Genomic DNA, 21997 nt, shown 5'->3' on the forward strand with positions numbered 1-21997 from the left:
TTATGCCGGTAAGATCGACGTCATCAGTCCCAATTGCTTTCAACATCAACATCAACCATCTGATTAAGGCTAGGACCACAATCTCGGGAATTCTCCAAGCTACTTGCTTTGAAGCGGTTGATTCGGTTGATATGATGTGGTCACTGTCGTTGACGAGGGTCTCATCGCCGCTTAATGAGTTGCTGCTACATTCCGACTGAGGAATTTGTAGGGCTGGCGGCCGTGTGGTTCCCTGCAACAAAAACTCCTCCAGCTCGTTGATGTCATTCGAGGCTTCCTCCAAACTGTTGAAAGGGGTCTCGTCTGCATCGCGTATTGGCTCCGAAGCCACTGGCTCGAAAGTCGCCTGAGTAGGCCCCGGCATCTCTACAGGGATCGCCTCAAGATTTATCCTCTGCATATCCATGTTGAGACCAAATGCCAACTGGTCAAGCTCCTCCCTGAAGTCGTTCCGTGCTGTTGAGAGATCGATTTGCGTGACCATAACGTTTTCTTTGTCGCCGGGTCTCGAGCAAAACCTGAAGAATCGTTGCTTCCCCCGTTCGGTCTTGCTCTTGAGGCGTCCCCCGATCTCGACGCACATATTAACTGGTAACCCGGTGTGTTCGAATGCGAAAGCTGTATAAAATACGTGATTGTGTTGCGGCTTCCTCTCGGTTTCATTCTCTGTAAGCTCCCATTCGAGACAACGTAAGCCTATGCCGCCCTTGGCTCTTTTTTGTGTGCCTTTGAAACTCCAGCTGTCAACGTATTGACGAGTGACGTTTCGGCGAGTTCCCATCCCACCCATTTCAACTATACCTCCAGCTCCTATGGTGGGTTGAAATGACCTCTCGTTGGTTTCGAGGGTCATGCTCTGAGGGCCGTAAATGGCATGAGGTCCAAAGTACTCCGTAATTTGCATAGCGTGTTCCGAATCCAGTGATGTCCGGACAGGGTTCCTGCGACTGAACCTGCCATGGGGGACAGGCGCGTCTTCGCTCAGTGTAATGAGAATGTTGGCATTGCTGAGCATATGTCCCGGGGGCTGATTAAAAGAAATGTCGATGTACACAATGCCCGCTGGGTTCTGTTCCGGTCCTAACACACCCCATCGTGCCTGTTTCCAACGATAATTGCACTCGATCTCGACTTTGCCAATGCTACTCCGACGTAATAATGTATGGTCCCCAACGGCTTTCTCTTCATTGAACCGTTCGAAGTCGGACCGGCCAAATCGTCGAATTCTCATCCCAGGCCGATACAGATTGCGTCTGACGTTCGACCTCGGTTCAAGGGCAACATCTGCCATTCTTGACGTGTGGGCGGGCTGTCGATACTCGTTCTCGTTCTTGTGATTCTCACTGCTCCTGTTTGAGTTGCCCCTATTGCTGTTATTCGCTGCCTTCTTGAAAGCAACAGGGTCAAGGGGCATCGGAGGGCCGCCCATGATGCCGTATCGATATGCCGTATTGGCAAATTTAGCTTTGGTTATTTTGTGCTTCGAAGTAGCTGCAACGTTGTAAACGGTCTAATTGATGGAAAGAGTCAGGTTGGGGAATTTTTGAGGTAATTTCAAGCAGGCTGTGAGGTTTGTCAAACATTGCTGTTGGGAGCCCTCAATTATTATTAGGTATGCGCAGTTACGGCGCAGGCCTGCATGCGAGACGCCCTTCGCTCATTTGGGAAGCAACTCTCCACTCCTTGTGCACCCTTGGCTATTCGTACATGAAGCTTTACCGACAATGGACGTTGGCTCTCAGAGCCTTGTCTTGCGCACCACATCAGCCGTTAGCGAAGACTTCACATCCGTTGGCATCCGAAGCAAGCGTGGCCCACTAAAGTGGCTGGGTTCACTGCATGTAAGATAAGCTGCATGCCCTCAGTCAGGTGGAACAGGTGCCTTTCGCAGCTCGAATATCTGCAGCCTGATTATGCTCATGCAAGCCGTTTTGATTCCAGAGATCTGTCTGCTTGAACACCCGCATTTGGGGCTGCTCCCGTCGTCGTGGTTCACTTCGCATATATAAATCTTCATGCTGCACGGGATACATTCCCCTTTGAAGCCAACATGCAAAGCAACTTACCAGGGCCGCAGCAGGAAAAGAGCACAGAAGCACCACTCGATGAAAACGAGCAATTGAATCCACTCCCCGTAAGATCACGGGCAAAACGAGTTCAATTTCCATCAGAACCACCCACAAAGCTAGCACGACCAGACTTATCCTTTCTCAACGACGACCAACATGGGCAGAAACGTCTGTCGGTTGCGGTTAGAAAAGAGCAACCACGCTCTCGTCGTGACAATCAACAAACATCTCAAACCGATATAGATGTGCCGGGGCCAAACCACACATCGAACGTCTTCTACTGGATGCCCGCAAGAACCTCCAATCATGCGTCTTCCCAGCCGGCATTCAAGCCAACGAGCCCGCCACGATTCGAACGTGAGCCCGTGCGTGTCGAAATACGAGACGGGGCACGGAGAAGACACGACATGGAATCTGAGGAAGAACTACACTCCAGCAAGCCATCCCCTCCTGTGGACGTTCATGTCGACCCCAAGAATCGTCGAGATATCACATTGCACTTGGACATGGATGTGACTGAAGATATAGAAGAAGAGCTCGAACAGTTCTCGAAGTTAAGACGAATCGGGCACTTCAATGAGGCAAAAAGATATTTCGAGGAGCACCTCGAAAACTGCATCGACAACGCATACGTCTTGGACCAATATGGTCAATTCTTATTGGAGATTTCAGACATCCATACGCTCACCAAATTGGCAAGGGAGTACCCGCCAGGAAATGTAGAGAAGGTCGCATCTGCCAACTGGTTTCTTGTTTGCGAGCGAGCCCTTCAATTGAATGACGATGTTTGTCCGCAAGATAAATTGCAACAGGCGCCAGACCTTCGGAAGTTGCTTACAAACTGGCCAAAACTGGACTCTACTGAAGTAAGTTCCCTGTCTGATGCCCAAGTCAAGATTGTCTGACCAATGTTCAGTTGCAATGTCTCATCAACGACCTGCGTGTTGTCAAACACGGGGAGCATACCGCAGAAGAATATGGTGAGCTGTACGCACATCTCCACCATGAAGATCGCATTTGGGACTTCAGAGACCTGTGTTACGGGCTTCTGGCTACCAAGTCGCCAGAGGAAACGATTCATTGCCTTTTGAACAAATATTTGTCCTCGCAGAACCAGAACACAAAAGGGGCTATTCAAGTTATTCAACAGCACTGGGCAGGAGCTGCCGGAGATGAAGTGACATCCTTAGCTTTATTGGATATCTTCACAGCGTTCGCCATGTGGGCCCTGGCCCAAGCCATCAAGCGGTATGTCCATGGAGATTCATTGGAGGACTCCGATGAGTTTCGGGCCGCCAAAATGTATCTAAGGATCTCCCACGACTACGCCACTGAAGTGCTGCGCCAGAACCCCCTTAATCTGAAGTCTCGGCCCTACCTGCAATGGGTTGCTACCAAAGTCCTAGTGGAGAAGAACACCGATACAGCCTGCTGTGGGCAAGCTGCTCTTACGAAGTATCTTTTCAAGCTGCGAGGGGGAACCCAGATCAGGGCGGGTGCATTTCGTGGACTTCTAGGCTTTTATGACACTGTTGTCTACACGCCAATCGAAGACGAGGCTCCGGAATGGCAGCCGGATGCTTCAGTCACCTTTTCATACGGGCAGGAGAAGGCGCTCCTGATGGTTGCAAGAAATGCGAGAGACCTTGGCGATGTCTTGTTGGAAGCTGCTTGCCTACAGCAGCTGGGATACTCATCACCGAATCCTGGGGGATATTCGATCGACTTGTGCAACTTATGGCGCACCGTGGGGAATCGGACGGCTCTATTGAGGGCCTACCTTTATCGTTACATATTGAAGCGATCCCCAGACGGTAGCAATGATTTGCGGAGCGACCTTCTAGAGTTTGGAGATGCTGAATGTGACCCCAACCTACAGGAAGCCCGGTTCATGATTCTCCGGGCACTGTCAACTAGGTCATACGAAAAGACGGTCTATCTCAAAAGGGCACAAGATCTGAATGATGAAACACAACATAACCCGCATGACGAAGAGACGCCTCCGCAGCATCCACACGTCGAAAAAACACATCCAGCTAAGAAAAACGCTCGACAAACCAGCAATCACGCCATAAAAAGCAGCATTCACTACGGCAATTCCCTCTCATTTGAGCTTCTCTCCAGCGATGATGAAGACGCTGATAACGATAGCTCGTCGTCTGTGGGAAGCCAGAGGCAAAGCCTACGTACTGTCAGAGGGCCAACAACGAGCGAAGAAGAAACTTCTCCAAACAATGAACTGATTTTGTTAAAGGAACAACGTCCAAGAAGACTGATATCAGCAAACCTTTCCAACGAGGCTGATCAAGCTGAATTGATGCCTCAGAAGCCTGCGACAAACATCTTGCCCGCAAGGCGTGACTCTATGGAGACGAGCAAGGACATTGAGCATAGAGAAAAGAGTGTTCTTGACCCTGATAGTCGGCCCCTGATGAACAGGTTCAGATATAGTGAGAGCAACATCGACTCAGTGGACGATCAAAACGAGAAACAACGCGAGGAAGAGAGAAATGGTCAGTCACTCGCGTTTGATATTGCTTTGAAACACTCAATTATCAATGAGCATAATTTGATAAAAGGTCTTCTAACAGTATACTCAGACAATGCGGATATCGTTGGGAATGAGGTCGAGAGTCTTCATCTTCACGCCTCTGATGAGGGGAACCCGGACGATTTGTAAAGTACGGGTCCGCAGGTTGGTGATCATGAAGACTCTCCCAAGCTCAATTACGAGTATTTTTACCGTTCCCGTTCGCCATGCCTTTATATCTGGTAATAAAGTGAAGAGCGAGGATCGAAAGCAAGATGATTAAAACAACTAGATTTCGGTGTATGATTTCCTGTACTCGTCTAATTAACTTGCAGACCAATTATTTCATCAGATACAGCTCATATAATTTAATACACTCACCTTGACCCCTTTCCCGCGGTCATATTTCCATCCAATGTAGCCCGTATGTATGGGCAGATGTCAAGTATGATAACCTCATCGCAGAAGGGTATGTCGAATTTGTCTGGGTAGTTCATCAAGAAGTTGCGAGCTAGGGGGGCTGGTTTCTCGCGCCCTCGCCCCCTCCTCTGCCTGGCTGTGTTTTGACTCTCGTGGTCATGGGTCCAGGGATCGAAAAGATCGTTGAAGCTGTCAAGGCAGGCAAAGGCAAGACTATAAGTTCCAAAACCTAATGATCTGTCGAAGTTCCTACGGGTCAATAGACTGGGTGTTGGATCACTAGTCACATAATCCTTACGGCGGACGACACAATGCTGAAGGGAAGTTGAACTGGGGTGAGGTATCCGTAATGAGGATCGCCTTAAGAGACGCTATGGGAGAAGAATGGTACCCATGTGCTGCAATGCAACCGACCCGCTTAGCTTTATTTGAGCTATCTTCGCCGAAGCTTTCCCGGGGAAGATATTCAAGGATATGTTGCGCATCGCGAACCAGGCTCACGCAAAACGATGGCTCTAATCGCATTTAGCCGTCATAAGATGACCCGAAGGAACCCGGCATCGTCGAGCGGTGGGAAACCGAATGCGAGTTAAAAACACCATTGGTAGGCCATTCTCCACAATTGGTGAGGTTCCCCTCATAGCCGCGATAGCTGCAGCCGAACTGGCGAGTCACAACCCCAGTAAATTGCCTCAGTCAACTGCCGATGGGAATCTGTGCCGGGAAACGTCTTCCATAATGGCAGTGAGAGACAAAAGAGACGATTTCACTGATTTAAGCGGTGAGATTTCGCTCATAAGTAGCAATGTTTTCCTACGAAACCTTCATTCTAGTATTCCGATGGCTGTTTGACGAGATGTGGTCCACCGCTGGTTTGCTACAGACGCTTTCTCTTTGCACGATAGTTGCAGGCGGCGCCTCGCAGGAGCCGTTAGCACAGCTTAAGAATGGCACCTATGTGGGCCGGTATTCTGCAGAATACAATCAAGACTTCTTCCTTGGCATACCCTACGCGCAGCCTCCAACTGGGGACCTGCGGTTTCAGCAAGCGCAATCTTTGAACGAAACTTGGGAGGGCACCCGCCAAGCTTTCAACTACTCATCGTTATGCGTTGGATACGGTGTATTTCGTCCCACTTACCTACATGTTGGTTATCAAGATGGCTGACAAGAGCGTATCTAGCTCGACCAAACGTTCTACAGTCAGTCAGAAGATTGTCTTACACTCAACATTGTGCGTCCTTCAGGGTACTCTGAAAGCACTCTTCCAGTCGGTCTCTGGATTCATGGCGGTGGCTTCACCAATGGCGGTGGCGGCGACCAACGCTACAACCTCTCTTTTCTCGTAGACCAATCGGTCAAGATCGGGAAGCCATTCATTGGCGTCTCAATCAACTACCGCCTACACGCATGGGGTATGTTCTGCACAAGATATTCACCGAAAACCCAATCCTAGACCTTTGCTAATGCGCGGCCATTTTCAGGCTTCTTGAATTCCAATGAATTTGCTAGCGAGGGTTTGACGAACATCGGCTTGAGGGATCAGCGCCTCGCAATGCATTGGGTGCAAGAGAACATCGCGGCATTCGGAGGCGACAGTACTGAAGTCACCATATTCGGAGAATCGGCTGGTGGTGCAAGTGTCGGTTTGCATTTGACTGGGTACGCCGGGAGAAACGACAGCCTCTTTCGAGCGGCGATACTGCAGTCTGGGAATCCCATTTTCTACGCAGCCCAGAATGGAAACAATGTCTACCAGTCCCAATTCGACGAAGTTGTTGCGAAGACAGGGTGCAACGGCACGTTAGACAGTGTACAATGCTTGCGGCAAGTTTCCTTCGAACAGCTGAACGCCACTTTGGGTGACTTGTACTTGGCGCACGGAAACCTGGGCCCGATCATTGATGGAGATATCGTTCAAAACTACGGCAGCGTACACCTACAGCGCGGTGAGTTTGTACGTGTACCAATTATCACCGGAGCGAACAGTGATGAAGGGGCCTCTCTCGGCCCGCAAGGCATCAACACCACTGAAGACTTTAAGGCCACGCTCGCGAGCCTTCCATCATCTTTTCAGGATGAGATCTTACAGGCGTATCCTGATGATCTCTCAGTGAATGTGGTCGCAAGTCTCGGGCAACAGCGTCCAGGACCACCGTATGGAGCGCAATTCCGCCGTAGCGCTTCATACTGGGGCGATGTCTACTTCATCGCTGCACGTCGACAGACAGCCACGACATGGGCTAGTAACGGACTAGACGCCTATTCCTATCGGTTTAACACTATTCCGCATGGTGTTCCGCCTGAAGTTGGCGCAGGTCACTTCAAAGAAATCGGATATATGTTTCGCAACTACCTAGGTGCTGGGTACAGGCCGGACATTTTGCCATTTGACGGGATGCCAGAGAGCCACTTTGAACTGGCAAGGTTTATGTCGAGCAGCTGGGCGAGTTTCATAAGCGATCTTGATCCGAATCCCTGGTCAGGAAGGCCGGCGAATGTTGATGCTTGGCCGAAATACTCTGTGGAGAGCTCGACAAATCTCGTTTTCGATGCCAATGTCACAAGTCATACAGAGGTAGACGACTTTCGAAAGGAGGGCATTGAATTGATCAACCAACATGCATTGGAAGTATATCATCGGTAGCTTTAGAAACTAAAAGCAACACCTCGTGGTTGAGGTCTCCGGCCAAACTCGACTACGGCAATGTAAAGAAGACTAGCTCAATTCTTCCGCAGACCTGTTCCTCCGATCACTTTCAACATTTCAGTTTGGGAACAGATCGAGTTCTTGAGCCCGAGGTAACCACCAAGCTCGAGATTGCTGTGCCATCTCTACTTCAATTCCTGAGGAAGATAACTCGAAGTGAAGGTCCATAGTGTCAAAGTACTAGAGTATACTTTACTGCTTTACAGACTCCTTCAAGTCACTACGCTCCTTAACCAAGCTAGCCATAACCTGGCCTCCCTCAGAGTCTAGGCTCTGAAACCCACGAATCACCCCCTCCCGGTCACCTTTCCGCATCTCCTGGCTCATCTTGAACTTTCCTTCCAAACGGTCAATGACAATTTCAATGCCAATGATATTCTTCTTCATTAGCTCAATGTACCGCTCAGGTGCGTCCGCCACCTTCCACGGTCCGGGCCTGTCCCCCTTTCCCGTATAATCCATGACCGAAGTCTCTGTGTGCCGAGACAGATCGTCAATCTGCTTCGAAAGAAAGCTTGACGCTGTGTCTGACTTGGAGTCAAAGTGGATGGTAGCGCGACCGTACGCTTGAACAGCGGCGTAGTTCCATGTAGGAACTACCTTGGCAGTCGTGGGCTTGGTCGGTGTAGAACTTGGGCGTGACGTAGTGATGAGGCGCGGCGGTGAAGAGGACGAGGACTTCTTGTTCAAGCGTGGTTGAGAAATCGTTCGAGGATTGGACGGCTTCGATCATTGCCTTGCTTTGGGGGTTTTGGCGAGCCAAGTGTCCCCTCAGCCGACCCAGCTCTTCATCGTCTGACTCATCGTCAACGTCCAGGACGAAAGGAACGTGGCTAGCTAGGATGAGAGGATGGTTGTCGGAAGGGATGGCGGTTGTGAGGACGCCGAGAGGGTAGTCGCGGATCAGTTGTCGCAGGACAGGAATGCGCGCTTCCGCGTGAGCTGATGAAATGAACATGATTGTAAGTTTGTGAAAGAAGTGCTGGATGGTTGGAGACGCATGCAATGTGAAAATACCAAGGGGCTTACAGGCTTTTTAAACTCTGCCAAGATAGTTGAAGGCCTCAATTCTGCTTTGTGAATCATTCGTAATTAGAAGTCTATGACTCGACAGTCGAAGTAGATCTGCCAATGCTGCCAAGAAGGAATTGATCTGGTGTAAGGAGAATTGCCGCGGTCCTACCACATGCAACCAGAGGTCCCGGCCCGACGTGGAGTGTATGACCGACGAAGACCCATACCTGCCGCCGCCGGCCGGCGGCGGGGGCAAACGCTCAATTTACGGAAGAACCGAAAGCGTTGACTCCGTAATTTGCCGTGCCACTGCTACTGATTCGAGCTACCGGTCACTAACTTTAGTCCCCGGGCATTATACTTGAATTTAGCTTCTCTGCGGAGCCACAGCGGTAAAGCCGCCGTGTCCCGCCGGCTCCCGCCCGGCCTACAGCTTGCTTGTCAACTCCGGGAGGCTCATGTAGCGCGTACGCCCTACGTGTGGGGCAAATGCGAGCAACAGCACATGCTGTGACTCTTGTTTTTATTAGAGACCAATCAGTTGTGAAGCCTCAAAGTTTAACTGGATGTAATCGCCTATCAGAGGCTGTGAAGCCATAAAGGCGTTTATGACACAAGATTATTTCTGTATTAGCTTGGTAGTGGGACGTGCTGTGACCAAACAAAACGTTGGGCTCTCCGAGCTCTCCTATTCATCGGGCTACTCTCGCTCTCCGACCAATGCCGAGAAGCCTACGCCCATGACCGTCTTCAAAGTGCAACACGCAACAGTTGCCGTAAGTTGCAATATCTCACGGCGTCTAAACCCAATGTGTTCAACGTGGAGTTAGAGCTCGGCCGTAATCACAGAATGACTCACATAACTCCGAGGTTTTGCTTGTATGCGGCGACAACCGTTCCGCAATGGTCTCTCATGTTCAGCCAATATCTTTGTGGGACAATGGAATTTGAACGAAACTTTCTGCATGCTGCCGGGCTTCAAAACTAATCAAAACTAATCCTTGCTCGCCGGCGGCCAAATATCTCGACTGCGGCACTGCTCCGCAAGAATGAGTTGTCAAACAATTTTCCATGAGACCCCCATACTGATTATGAGCATCGAGGCACTAACAAGATAAAAGCTGCGATGTCAAAGACTCAGCGAGCGCAGGATACACGTAGACTCTACCATTCGTCATTCGGTTATACCTAGGCTTCGTTTCTCGACCCCCAAACGCCAAAACAGACCTCTTTCTGACCCTTACATCTTGGATCTAATTCGTGCGAAGACGTAATGACGAGATCCGAGTTGCAAGACGACTGTATTTCCTCCGACCGGGGCGGCATAATCGAAAACATCCACCGCATCCATGCCGCAGTCACTGACGCCAGCGGCAACCTCCTGTATGCCGTAGGCAGACCGTCACGCATGACACTTGCACGATCAGCCGCGAAGCCAGTTCAAATACTTGCTCTCCTCGAGATAGAAGGCTTCGATAGGTTTGGATTCGACGATGCGGATCTAGCGCTTATGTGCTCATCACACAGCAGCGAGGAACGCCATGTTCAGCGAGGGCGTTCGATGCTTGCTAAGATCCAGGCCGAAGAAAAGCAGATGCGTTGCGGTGGCCACGCGGCCATGTCCGAGGTTGTCAACAAGGAATGGATTAGGCAATGTTTTGTTCCCGGCCCTCTTTGCAACAATTGCTCTGCAAAACATGTTGCCATGCTTGCGGGCGCCAAAGCACTTGGCAATGATGAAGAGTACCACTTGCCCCAGCACGAAGTCCAGAAACGCGTCAGACGCACCTTCGATGAGCTGAGCGGTCTGGGCCCGAGCGAGATCAAATGGGGAACTGATGGTTGCAATCTTCCTGCACCGGCTCTACCTCTCAGCAATATCAGTCATCTCTATGCGGTCCTCGCGGACGCAGCTGACCTAGTTGCTCGCGATAGCTCCTCGGTCAGCCAGAGGACTAGACACTTGGCAAAGATATATGAAGCTATGTGGCGCTTCCCAGAGATAGTTGGAGGTGAGGGACGCTTCTGTACAGAGCTGATGCTCAAGTACGAAGGCGCGGTCGTTGGCAAGTTAGGGGCGGATGGCTGTTACGGTGTCGCCGTAAGAGAATCGGACGATACTCGGCGGTTGGGAGCAACCTCTGGCATCGGAATTGCTGTGAAGGTTGAGGATGGCAACGAAGAGATTCTTTATGTTGCTGTGATGGAAACACTGAAGCAGCTTGGTATTGGTTCAGAAGAGAAGAGACAGGCACTTGCGGGTTTCCAAGACCTTCAGCGAGTAAACACTGCAGGCGTTGTAACGGGGAAAGTATCTTGCTCTTTTAAAGTGCGAAAAGCTTAGAAATAGGAAGAACAGATATACGTAGGCTATTTAGTCGGGCATTTCAGAGGTTTTATTTGTCTCGGTAGGAGCCAAATCCACACCGCCTCTCGCGAAAATCACGGCCTGAAGACCATTCGTTGACGGATGACACGACATACAGCGCAGAACCTCCTTCAGCGGCACCGAAGATTTTAGCATCTCAAGCAAGATCTAGATCAGGACATTTCTTTGCGTCTTCGTAGAAAGTACCACCAAATTCTTTGATCAAACGACACCGCTCTTCCATATCCTTCGCCAGCTTGATAATCCCCGTCCCCATCTTGATCGCTTCTATTCGAGGTTTCGTAAGCACCCAGACACCGCCGTTCGCGGGCCATCCGGCGATGATGACTGGGTCTTGCAAATGCTTCTTTTCCTTCGCCCCAAAGAGCTCAGCAACGGCAAGAGCCTGGTCACTCTTCCACCAAGTCGCGCCCAGCTTGCGCATTCTTTCACCAGCGCAGCATACCAACCAAGCCGAATCAATTAATCAATTAATTAACTAATTAAATTGAGGCTATTCAGATAGTCAATTAATTAAGCTAATAGCACTATTAGCTTAATTAGGCTTAATAAAACGATATTACTTAGAAGAATAAAAATCCAGCTTCTAAACTAATTAGAATTTTTAAAAGATTTAATAAAAAATAAAAAAGTTAATTAGATATTCTTTTTTAGTAGCTTAAAGTTATAACTTTTTAAGTTTTTATATTATAATTAATAATTTAAGTTAGTTTTAAACTAATATCTCTATAATTCCTTATATAGTAGATTTACTATTAACTTATTAGGTCTTATTATAATATATTTCTAAAAAAAAAAAAAGTAAGTAGTTATTAATATTAGTTTAATAATACTTTTATACTAATAAATAATAAAATAAAGCTAAATACTTCTTAATAATAAGGTTAATATTATTAAAAAGTATTAGAAATACTAAAAATATACTTTTTATTATACTATTAGATTAATATATTTTTAGCTTTCTTATTAAAGTTTAAAAAAAGTTTATTTTTTAACCTCTTTATTAGTTTTTAAAAATAACCTTTTTTTAATATTACTATTAGTATTACTATTATTATTATTACTACTATTATTATTATTACTATATCTTAAAATCCTATTTATATATACTTCTTAATATCTTTTTTAACCTCTTACTTATTATTAAGATACTTCTATTAGTTTATAATTAATATATTAATTACTTTATTAAGTATAAGGTATTATCTCTTTATAGAATTACTACTTAGATTTATATATTATTTATTACTACTAATAATATATTAACTATTAACTTAGCTATATATAATACTCTTAAAACTTTATTTTATATTATATAGAAAAGTTAATAATTTATTAATATTAATACTATTTTAAAAAAAAGGAGTTAAAGTTATACTTTTTAGATTACTAATAAAAATATATTTATCTTTAAGATTATACTTAATAGTATAAAAAGAAGTACTTATTAAGTTTATTAATATTATAATAAAATAAGGACTCTTAATTAACTATTTAATATTATAACTATTTCTAACCCTATTTAATACTTTAAGTATAATTACTCTATTTTTTAAAATATCTATAAAATTAATAATATATCTATTAATAATTCTAATAACTTTAGTACTCTATCTAAGTATTATTAATCTCTCTCTATTACTATATTTAAGTAGAAAACTATATAAATTAAAAAACTAGCTATAAGCTTCTTTATTAATATTAATAACTTTTTTATAATATTTAGTAATTAGTATATATAGTATATACTTACCCTATTTAATTATAATATTAACGTTTAGATATATTAGTTAAAAACTAATTAGAAGGATTAATTTTAATAACTTTATAACTTTAAGAAGTAATAAATTAAATAAGAAATATAAAAAGCTCTTATAAAAGTTTATATATTATTTAACTTATAGATTTCTCCTAATTAATATACTATTATTACTATCTTTAGCTACTTTATTAACTAATTAAGTAGATAAATATAATATCTTTTAGGTTTCTATTATTAACTTAATACTTACTTTAGTGAGAATATTACTATTATAATATATATAGTTATAAGAAATTAATACTTACTTAATAAGATTAGCGTTATAGTTTTTAATAATATTAATATTAATAATATTTATATTAAGGCTTTATATCTATTTATTTTATATTTAAGGGTAGGTATGAAGGTACTTCCCCCTCTGTTTAATCTATACTATAGGGCTTATAGCCCTAATACTCTATACTAATACTTAATACTAAGCTACGCGCTGCTAAGAAACCCTTTATAGGAAGAAAACTCAGGCCGCAAGCGCAGTACACGATAAAGTAGATAATACGTACACTATACTATATAATGATTAGCTAGAGGCCGTTAGTGCCCCACTATATATATAGGTCCCTTAAGAGAGGGACCTATATTTTACAGCAGGTCCTTAACTAATCAGAAGAGAGGAAAAGGGGTTCCTGTAGCTAGGATTAAACTAACACCTATACGTTTAGGTAACGCATAGGCCTGCTAGGCGCATACCACTGCGCTATACAGGGTTATTTTATATTTATATATAGAAATAGACACTTAATATTATTAAATTTAATACTATAGCTATATTTTTAACCTTATTAGTTATATTATTATTTATAGAGTTAATAAAGAGGTATTTAAATAAAAATCTAACTATCTTATTAATATTAATAAGATCTAAGAGGACCTAGCTTATTAAAGGACTAAAGGACCTATTAGTAAGCTTTAGAATATTATTAAGTATATTAAATTATTATTATAACGCTTAGAAATTTTCTTATTTATTAATAATAAAGCTAATAATAATAAGTATACTTTTACTCTATAAGAGGAGTTATTATAAAAGCTAAATCTAATATTAAGTAATACTACTTAATAAAACTTAATATATAATATAATTTACTATACCTTACTTAAATATAGCTAGATTATTAGTTATATATATTACTTTTTAGAACTTAAGAATAAGGATAATTATATCCCTAATAAAGATATCCTAATTAATAAAGATTAATAAGTTCTTATTAAGTTAAATAAGATATTTAAACCTCTCTATTTATAAACTAAGTAATATAAAAGCTAAAGTAAGAGTAATAAGTATAGTTAACTTTAAGAGATCTTAATAAGCTTTAAGTATTTTTTAGATTAATTTAAGGATTAATATAAGCTTTATAATACTTCTACTTAAGAAGAGATTAATTTTATAACTTTATAAATATCCTAAAGTTTTTTATTATAATAATCTTAATTAATAAAAGTATTATATTAATTTAGCTAAGTATTAATTTTATAAACTTTATTAATTAATAGTATTCTTACTTATTTATAGTTTAAATATATTACTATATTATTATACCTCCTTTAAACTATTAACTTTACTTCTTATATATTTATATATTTATTAATTATTAATAGCTAGTAAATACTTAATAATTACTATAAAAAGCTTAGAGAATCTCCTTTTTATATTACTACTATAATATTATACTTTAATAGAGGTTTATAATAGCTTAAAAAGTATTAGAATATTTAAAAGACTTATAAGTAGCTTTAAATTACTAAAAAAGGTTTTTAAGAGTATTAAAAGTAATAATATATTAAGATAGCTATTTATATTAATAGATTAGTTTATTAAGAGTTTCTATAAAAGCTATTTATATTAATTATAATACTTCTAAAGCTTAAAAACTCTAATTATAATTAATAGTTAGATAGTAGTTTTTATAATACTATTATTAATAAAGTTAATAAGTTAGAGAAATATTTTACTTTTTTAGTTATTTAGCTTATTAATAATCCTATTTAGTAGTAGATTTTATATTAATAGACCTTCTTAACGCTTAATAAACTTACTTTTAATATTTTTACTATCTTAATAATAATAACTAACTATAAAAAAGTATTTAACTTTACTAAACTAATATTAATATTATAAAAACTATTAATAAAGCTATTATTATTTAAAGAGATATAGTATTTTTAGAATTAGGTTTAAAATAGTAGTATTACTATTAATAAGTATTATTTTAAAAAGAAGGGTTAATAGAAAGTAAAATAATATTAAAATACTATATAATATAAGTTTCTAGCTTATTAATATATTATAAAAGCTTTACTAACTTCCTAAATAGGTAATTTTATTAAGATTAAATCAAAATAGTTAAATTAAGTAAGATTTAAGTAAAAAATCAGTTAATTAGTTAAGTTAGAGGCCTTATCTTAGCTTAATTAATTAGTATTCAGCGCTGTCTTTTATAATAGGCGTCCTCTTCCTCTTAATCATCTGAGCGTTGAGAGGGCTTGAAGCGATCCACTTCGAGAAAATCGAGCTTAAGGCGGACGCAGTCCCTGAGAACGTATGTGCCGCCCTTGCTTGGCCAACCTTGGACCCTTGCGCCCGGGCCCAGGCCGAATGATGACCGCACCTTAGAGCTTTCGGGATCCAACTCAATGTAAGTTTCTCCACCCATATTGTAGGTGTAGTCTTCCTGACGAAGGATATGGTCCGGAATACTGTTTTTGGCACCCATGGCCCAAATTTCAAATGAACGAGTCTTCTGGAAAAAGTAGTTGGAGGACAAGAAAAAGCACGCCCCTAGCCAGGCGGCAACAATCGTACCGAGAAGTATGACTGACATTTGCATTCGTGAAAATAAAGGTTGGCGTAAGGCTTTCCGACCTTTCTCTCCCGACATGATTCCCGGAGGTTGGTTGTTGCCTGATTGTTTGTTGGAAAAACACGTGAAATGTCGGGTGATATGGCTGTTGGTTCCCTTACTGGGATGCCACGCAGGTGCAATGCTCTCTTTTCTCCTCCCAACCCCTGGTCTAATAAGAAGTTTATCAAATTGCAGCATTGCGACAATTCACCACGAAAGACTACCTTGTCGACCAACAGATTCACTTGGGATGCAGCCATAGTGCTTCTACGACGATCTCGTCAGCGAGCAGCAATGACAACGCGACCACCATCTGCCATTCTGCCTGTCCAATTGCAATGCAGAAAACAAACTCGCTAAACGCACGAATCCTGTTAATCAAATTAATCTCGCTGCTTACTCTAATCAATCTTGGGGGCGAAAACAGCTGAGACAGACGCCTTGCGAGTAACGAATCAGAGATGGGTTTTGAGAAGCGGGGAATAGATGCGGCACAGCGCGTCTTTCGAACAAGGCTGAGCCTTACTGAACGCTGCAATGTTCCAGCTTCATGCCTTTCACGTGTTCCTGGCCGCTCAGAAATGAGTCTATCTCTTCCATCCAGCTCAACAAGTCAGGCTCTGTCCCGTCGATCGCCAAGTCCAGGTGGCAGAGCCGACCCAGCAACAGGTCTCGAAATTGCTTTATCGCAGTTCGGGGCAATCCTTACGGATGATGAGCGCAAAAGGCTCCAGGCACAGAAGTCGGGGTTAAATGACGCAGATGCTGCTTTCAAGTTCACCTTGGAATTAGATGAACTAGACCCGGTTCGGAGGGGCCGAGTCGTCGCTACCAAGCTCTGCTCACTTTTGCAGACTGTTCAGAGCTTTGGACAAGTCATTGAGACTTATGTGTCCTCAAACCCTCAGGTTGCGGCTCTGATCTGGGGAACCGTGAAACTGACATTCATGGTTAGTACTGCATCGTCATTATATAACTGATACTGACTTGAAAGGTCTTGATCAACTTTACTACTTATTTTCAAAGGTTTACGGACCTCTTATCTGGGTTCGATCACCTGATACCGCAGTTCACTGCCTACGAGAAACTCTTTCCGAACTCGGATCAACTCAAGAAATGCATATGCAATTTCCATCTCGCCATTGTCACTTGCTGCACGGAGATTGTGAACTTGACTCGACTGCCATGTATGTAAAAAAGACAAAATCGATCATGAAGATGACTAAACTCCATCTAGGGCACGAAAAGGCTTGGGCGGCATTGACAGCGTCGTTTGAGGCCAAAATTAGGCCTTCTGTCGACAACATCCGCGCTGCGGCCAACCAAGCGAAGGACGAGATCGAACTTATAAAGACCCAACATGATCAACTAAGTCAAGTTGAGCACCGCAAGAATGAGAAAAATCTTTTGAACCGGGCTTGGAAATCAAATAAGAATATCGAGAGGGTAAAGAAAGACGGCGAAGCCCGGCTCAAATGTGCGATTCTCTCCATCACTGCACGATTATAAACTGATATCAGGAATCTCTTCTAGTACACAAGTGGCAATCACTGCTGAAGAAGCTGCCTTTGTCCAACTATGAATCGGCATATCGAAACGCCAGATCTAAGCGCCACAAGGGAACAGCCCAATGGGTTTTTGACACCCAGCAATTCCAGGACTGGTATCGGAACGATTCTTCTGCTGTTCTCAATGTTGCGGGCAAAAGTAAGTGTTTCTAACTTTGTCGTTATCCCCAGCCGACTAATAAAGCTCTTCTAGTTGGCTCTGGAAAGACCGTACTCACGTGAGTAGCCTAGCAATTGTATGAGTCTACGGAATACTGACAAAAGAAAAGCGCAAATATCATCGATTACATCATGAGGAAGAAGACAGACAGACAAGCAATTTCGTTCTTCTTCGTTCGCTTCGACGATGTCCATAGCCAAAGTTCCGAGACCATCGTTCGTTCTCTTGTCCATCAAACTGTGGCCCGAGCGTCAATAGACGACAGCATATTGGAGCTCATGCAGGAATCCGACGCCCTCATGTTTGACGACGAATCTCTCTTGGACCTTATTCTACACCAGGTCGCACTGCTAGACGACTGTTTTTTTGTCATCGACGGCTTTGATGAGTGTACCTCGACGACCCAATATTCAGTTTTGAATTTCTTATCATCTCTCGGACAGAGATGCTTGAAAGGAAGAATCAAAACAGTCATTTCCGCCAGAGACAGCATTACGGAACTTCTCATCGGCTCTCTGTCATCTGTGTCACGTGTCGTTGTTGGCTCTGACGAGACGAATCGCGATCTGGCTTTGTTTGCTCGAGCAATACTGTGGGAGAAACAGGAAAGGGGAGACTGGAGTGTCGGCGACCCAACCTTGATCGATGAAATACTGCATCTCATCAGTCTTGGAGGTGAAGGAATGTGAGTACACTCATCATCTCATCGGTTTGTGTTGAAATTTAACGACCCAGGTTCCTGTGGGTTTACCTCACAATTGAGGATATCTCCACGAGGAGAAGCGATGCAGATATTCGACAAGCGTTGTTGAACATCCCAAGAAACCTTCCAGACACCTTTGATAGAGTTCTGCAACGGATTGAAGCAAATGGAAACACTGAGATTGTCTGCAGTGTCTTCAAATGGACTGCGGCTGCCCGTCAACCTTTGGCACTAGAGCAGCTCTCCGAGGTGCTCAACATAAAGATCAACCAGTCAAGCTCCCAACAAAGTGGGCACGTGAACGGAATCAACCACCTTCCAGCCTGGTGTGAAAATCTAATACAGGTGGAAGACGGAAGCGAAACAGTCCATTTCAGTCACCACTCCATACGTTCATATCTTCTGGGACCTACGAAGAAGGCGGTTTCGGATTTTAATCTCAATCTCGAAGATTGTGATGACTTCATCGGCGATATTTGCTTGACGTATCTTCATTTCAGCGATTTACAGACAGCCTTAACCCGAAAGTTTCACGACAAGCCGATTGATTTAGGGCATGTTCCTCTCGGAGTTGTCGATCACACAATCGATAATCTTGGGGCAAAGTCTCATGGGAGGCGCATAGCAAGATTTGCCAAGATGCCCTTTGGGACCTCGCAGTCGATGGCACTATCGAAACCACTGCCAGTAATAAGCGACATCAACATAGCAACAGACTCTGCTGCCGCACAGTACTTTCCTTTCTTGCCGTATGCCAAAGATAATTGGTATCGTCACACCGTGCGGATTTCGCCTGCCTCAGAGGCGTGGGAATTATGGCGGAAAATAAACGCCAATGCCTCATTCACGCCTTGGACAGACCCGGAGTGGCATGCTCCGGGTATTCCTATGTCGAATTGGCTTGAAAGCTCCAGAGATATTGTTCTGACATCTCAAAGAACTCTCGAAGGAACGGACGAACTCCAAACGTGTTTTTCACTGCACAAAGCAATCGCCTTTGCCGATCTCTTAGACCACCAACCGCTCCTCGCACAGATAGTCTCAAAATTGATAGACTATGATCTCCCGGTAAGTCCATGGGTCTTACATCGACTCGTGGAGCCCAGAGCTGTCCAACCTCTACCCAAAGAGGATCCGACGCACACTTGGGATGCTGAAGCCCACCAAATCGTCATTGACTGTGTTACTCGCTACACAGCATGGGGAGGTCAGAGATGGCCATGCAACTTTTCTGATACCAGTTATTGCGAGGAATTCTGCAACGACACAGGTTGTACAATCATTCATAGACAAAGCGGTCAAATCCTGAGCGGGAAATACAACAACACACAAATCAGCCAGAATATGCAAGTGCTAGCCCATGTTGCGGTCGCAAATTTCACCGAACGCAATTTTGATCTCTTGGTGTTCAACGATCTACAGAAGTTGCCGGCACATGGGCTTCCTACTCTCTTCCAAATTGCAATAGAGCGGGGAAGTCCATGGTCCTTCAGAGCCATTGATGTGCTTGCACAGAAGAGGATACCCGAAGAACGACTCTACTCAAGCGTTGCAAAAGCTCTCACAAAGGCACAGGATATAGATGCTCTTGAATACCTCTTCGAGATAATGCATCTCAAGGCTTCTGGTGGATCCAACGATGTTCAATTGGCGACACTGGGATCTGCGCTAGAGCGCTTCCCACAGCTACCAAATAGGCTTCTGCAGCGTGTTACACAGCTTTGTATTCCTCCAACTTGCGGAGATAAGCTAGGTTTAATGCAGCTTCTTTTGAGGCGAGCTATCCAAACTACAAAAGGCTGGGGCGTTGCTGCCGCGCTGCATAGCTGCATCCTTGCGAGTGTGCCTGCAGGAGAATCAGCTTTTGGGCTCATAGAGTGTGAGCTTGCACACATAGAAGACATGTTGAATTTGGTGGACGGTATACTTCGGTGTGTGACTGATATCACGGGCCAATGCGCATTGTCAGTGGCCATGGAGCAGCGCCCGCAGTTACACTATTGTGAAGAACACAAACTGAATGTTTTAGCAATTCTTGATCGCAGAATGGATGGAGACCCGCCAACTTGGAATCATACATGGAAGTATCTAAAGGAGTGTATAAGTGAGGAGGCTTAGGATTGATCTACTAGCAAAGATATTCCGTTCTAAAGCTTCTTATTGAAACTCTATGCTACTAATTTTCGAGAACTTGCAGACAATGAGTAGCAAGATAACTGGTAGATACGAAACAAAATTTGAGTTAAACTTGATTTGTCTTTCAATGCAACCGCCGGCGCAAGAGCACAGAATGTTTAACAATGGTCCAGAAGGCACAAATCAGAACATGCTGCCGCTGGCTCAACTACCTATCCACACTGTCGCGTCGACCGTGAAAGGAGCACAAGTCCAATTGGTTGGCCATTCAAGCGATACCATCGAACGCGAGCCCCATTGAGCTATGTGAGTAGAGTAGTACCTGGTGCATCAGCAATAGGTTGCACCTGCAGCATTTACCGCTTTCTACTGGGCAGCAATTGACTTGTCATAACGGGGCGAGAGGATCCTTAAGCAACGCTCTTAATACCCACATCACCCAGCTCAATCGTCCTAACCGACAACAGTAGCGTGAATAATCTCATCTCCTAATACGACAGCCTCGCATTCAATCCAATCCATGGGACGAAATATTCTCCATCCGCTTCGCTTCCCTCCGCCCCATAGAATCTTCCGGGAGCGGGAAGACGAGAAGCCGATTTACCCTGGAACCATCACGGAAAACGCCTCGGCCTCCTCGGGCGGTGAGCGCTGCTATGGGCAAGGTCCCATGATAGGCTACCTTTCGCTTGAGACGCGATGAGACATTACGGCGACCCGTTCAAACAATACCCGGGGAGAACGTGATTGGGTTGAGATGAACGCAGGTAACCTTAATTCGCATCTGGCATTGGGGCAAATGCGAATGCTATCGCGAAGGTTAACCGGCACTTTGGTACTATGTGCTGAGGTACGTCGACTTAAGCGTCGCTAAGAGGCCCCTTCGCGTCTACTATGGTAGGGAGCACGAATCAAGTCCCGGATTACGCAGGGTCAAGGCCTGAGGGTTCCGAGAGGGGAAATTCGTCACTGACTTGGGGAATTCACTACGCAAAGAAATGCAGTGAACTGCAAGCACACGGCCGCAGCTCGATATCACGGACAGCCAAGAATACCTAGAAGTGCAGCAGCTTCATGCAGCTGAGCGAGAAGAATGATTCCTTGCGAGGAGCGGGTTTGGAAGCTCGGCTCCGCGCCCTCGCGTTTTCATAGTGTATCGCCCGAAAGCAACATTGACGGTGACGCGGCGACTCCTTTTGCGGGGAGGATATCTCGGGTGCGTGAATTGGCTCATCCCATGGCAAGCGCTGTAGGTCTGAGCGCGCTTGGAAAGGGACTCAATGCGACCCGAGCTGGAATTTGACGTTTGATGGGTGACGGATATCCTGCTGACCTTGGCACGAGCTTCCTATGCCTTCAGATTGACCCCTTGCGACAGATGGTCTGAAGTTGAGTCTAGAATTAGCGGCAGAGCCGTCGATTTCGCGACGAAATATTGCTGCGGATGGCTAAGATTGCCGCGAGCCCGCAACTGGGGGCTGGCAACATGATTCAGATGACAACTCCGATGTTGTGGATGTGAGAGGCGTCGGTTTGGAAACGCCGTTCTTGACCCCTCTTGTCGATCGGCGGCGGCTTGGAGGGTTGGAGCTGAGATCGTAAACTCAATTTGAATCAACATCGTGGAGGCCAGACT

General features: G+C 44.4%; 5 protein-coding genes across 5 annotated transcripts; 4 read left to right on the forward strand and 1 right to left on the reverse strand.

The window, feature by feature from the left end:
* Positions 1 to 2476: 2476 nt before the first annotated feature.
* Positions 2477 to 4749, forward strand: CGCS363_v011095 (uncharacterized protein; the record flags this gene model as incomplete). The annotated part of the gene is made up of 4 exons (XM_036642944.1): positions 2477 to 2935; positions 2986 to 4260; positions 4324 to 4582; positions 4670 to 4749. 4 exons carry the CDS (start codon positions 2477 to 2479, stop codon positions 4747 to 4749), a joined length of 2073 nt encoding a protein of 690 aa, XP_036492212.1.
* Positions 4750 to 5824: 1075 nt separating this feature from the next.
* LIP1-1 (Lipase 1) lies at positions 5825 to 7666 on the forward strand (the record flags this gene model as incomplete). Its single annotated transcript, XM_036642945.1, has 3 exons — positions 5825 to 6142; positions 6203 to 6434; positions 6504 to 7666. 3 exons carry the CDS (start codon positions 5825 to 5827, stop codon positions 7664 to 7666), a joined length of 1713 nt encoding a protein of 570 aa, XP_036492006.1.
* Positions 7667 to 10016: 2350 nt separating this feature from the next.
* Positions 10017 to 11087, forward strand: CGCS363_v011097 (uncharacterized protein; the record flags this gene model as incomplete). The annotated part of the gene is made up of 1 exon (XM_036642946.1): positions 10017 to 11087. One exon carries the CDS (start codon positions 10017 to 10019, stop codon positions 11085 to 11087), a length of 1071 nt encoding a protein of 356 aa, XP_036491925.1.
* Positions 11088 to 11268: 181 nt separating this feature from the next.
* Positions 11269 to 11556, reverse strand: CGCS363_v011098 (uncharacterized protein; the record flags this gene model as incomplete). The annotated part of the gene is made up of 1 exon (XM_036642947.1): positions 11269 to 11556. One exon carries the CDS (start codon positions 11554 to 11556, stop codon positions 11269 to 11271), a length of 288 nt encoding a protein of 95 aa, XP_036492450.1.
* Positions 11557 to 16375: 4819 nt separating this feature from the next.
* Positions 16376 to 18211, forward strand: CGCS363_v011099 (Vegetative incompatibility protein HET-E-1; the record flags this gene model as incomplete). The annotated part of the gene is made up of 6 exons (XM_036642948.1): positions 16376 to 16744; positions 16789 to 16981; positions 17032 to 17271; positions 17328 to 17501; positions 17556 to 17580; positions 17632 to 18211. The coding sequence occupies 6 exons, from the start codon at positions 16376 to 16378 to the stop codon at positions 18209 to 18211; spliced, it is 1581 nt and encodes a 526-aa protein (XP_036492224.1).
* Between the last annotated feature and the right edge of the window lie 3786 nt (positions 18212 to 21997).

Source organism: Colletotrichum siamense (genome assembly GCF_013390195.1).
Source record: "Colletotrichum siamense strain Cg363 chromosome Unknown KSG_Cg363_contig07, whole genome shotgun sequence".
In the NCBI taxonomy this organism is placed as follows: domain Eukaryota; kingdom Fungi; phylum Ascomycota; class Sordariomycetes; order Glomerellales; family Glomerellaceae; genus Colletotrichum; species Colletotrichum siamense.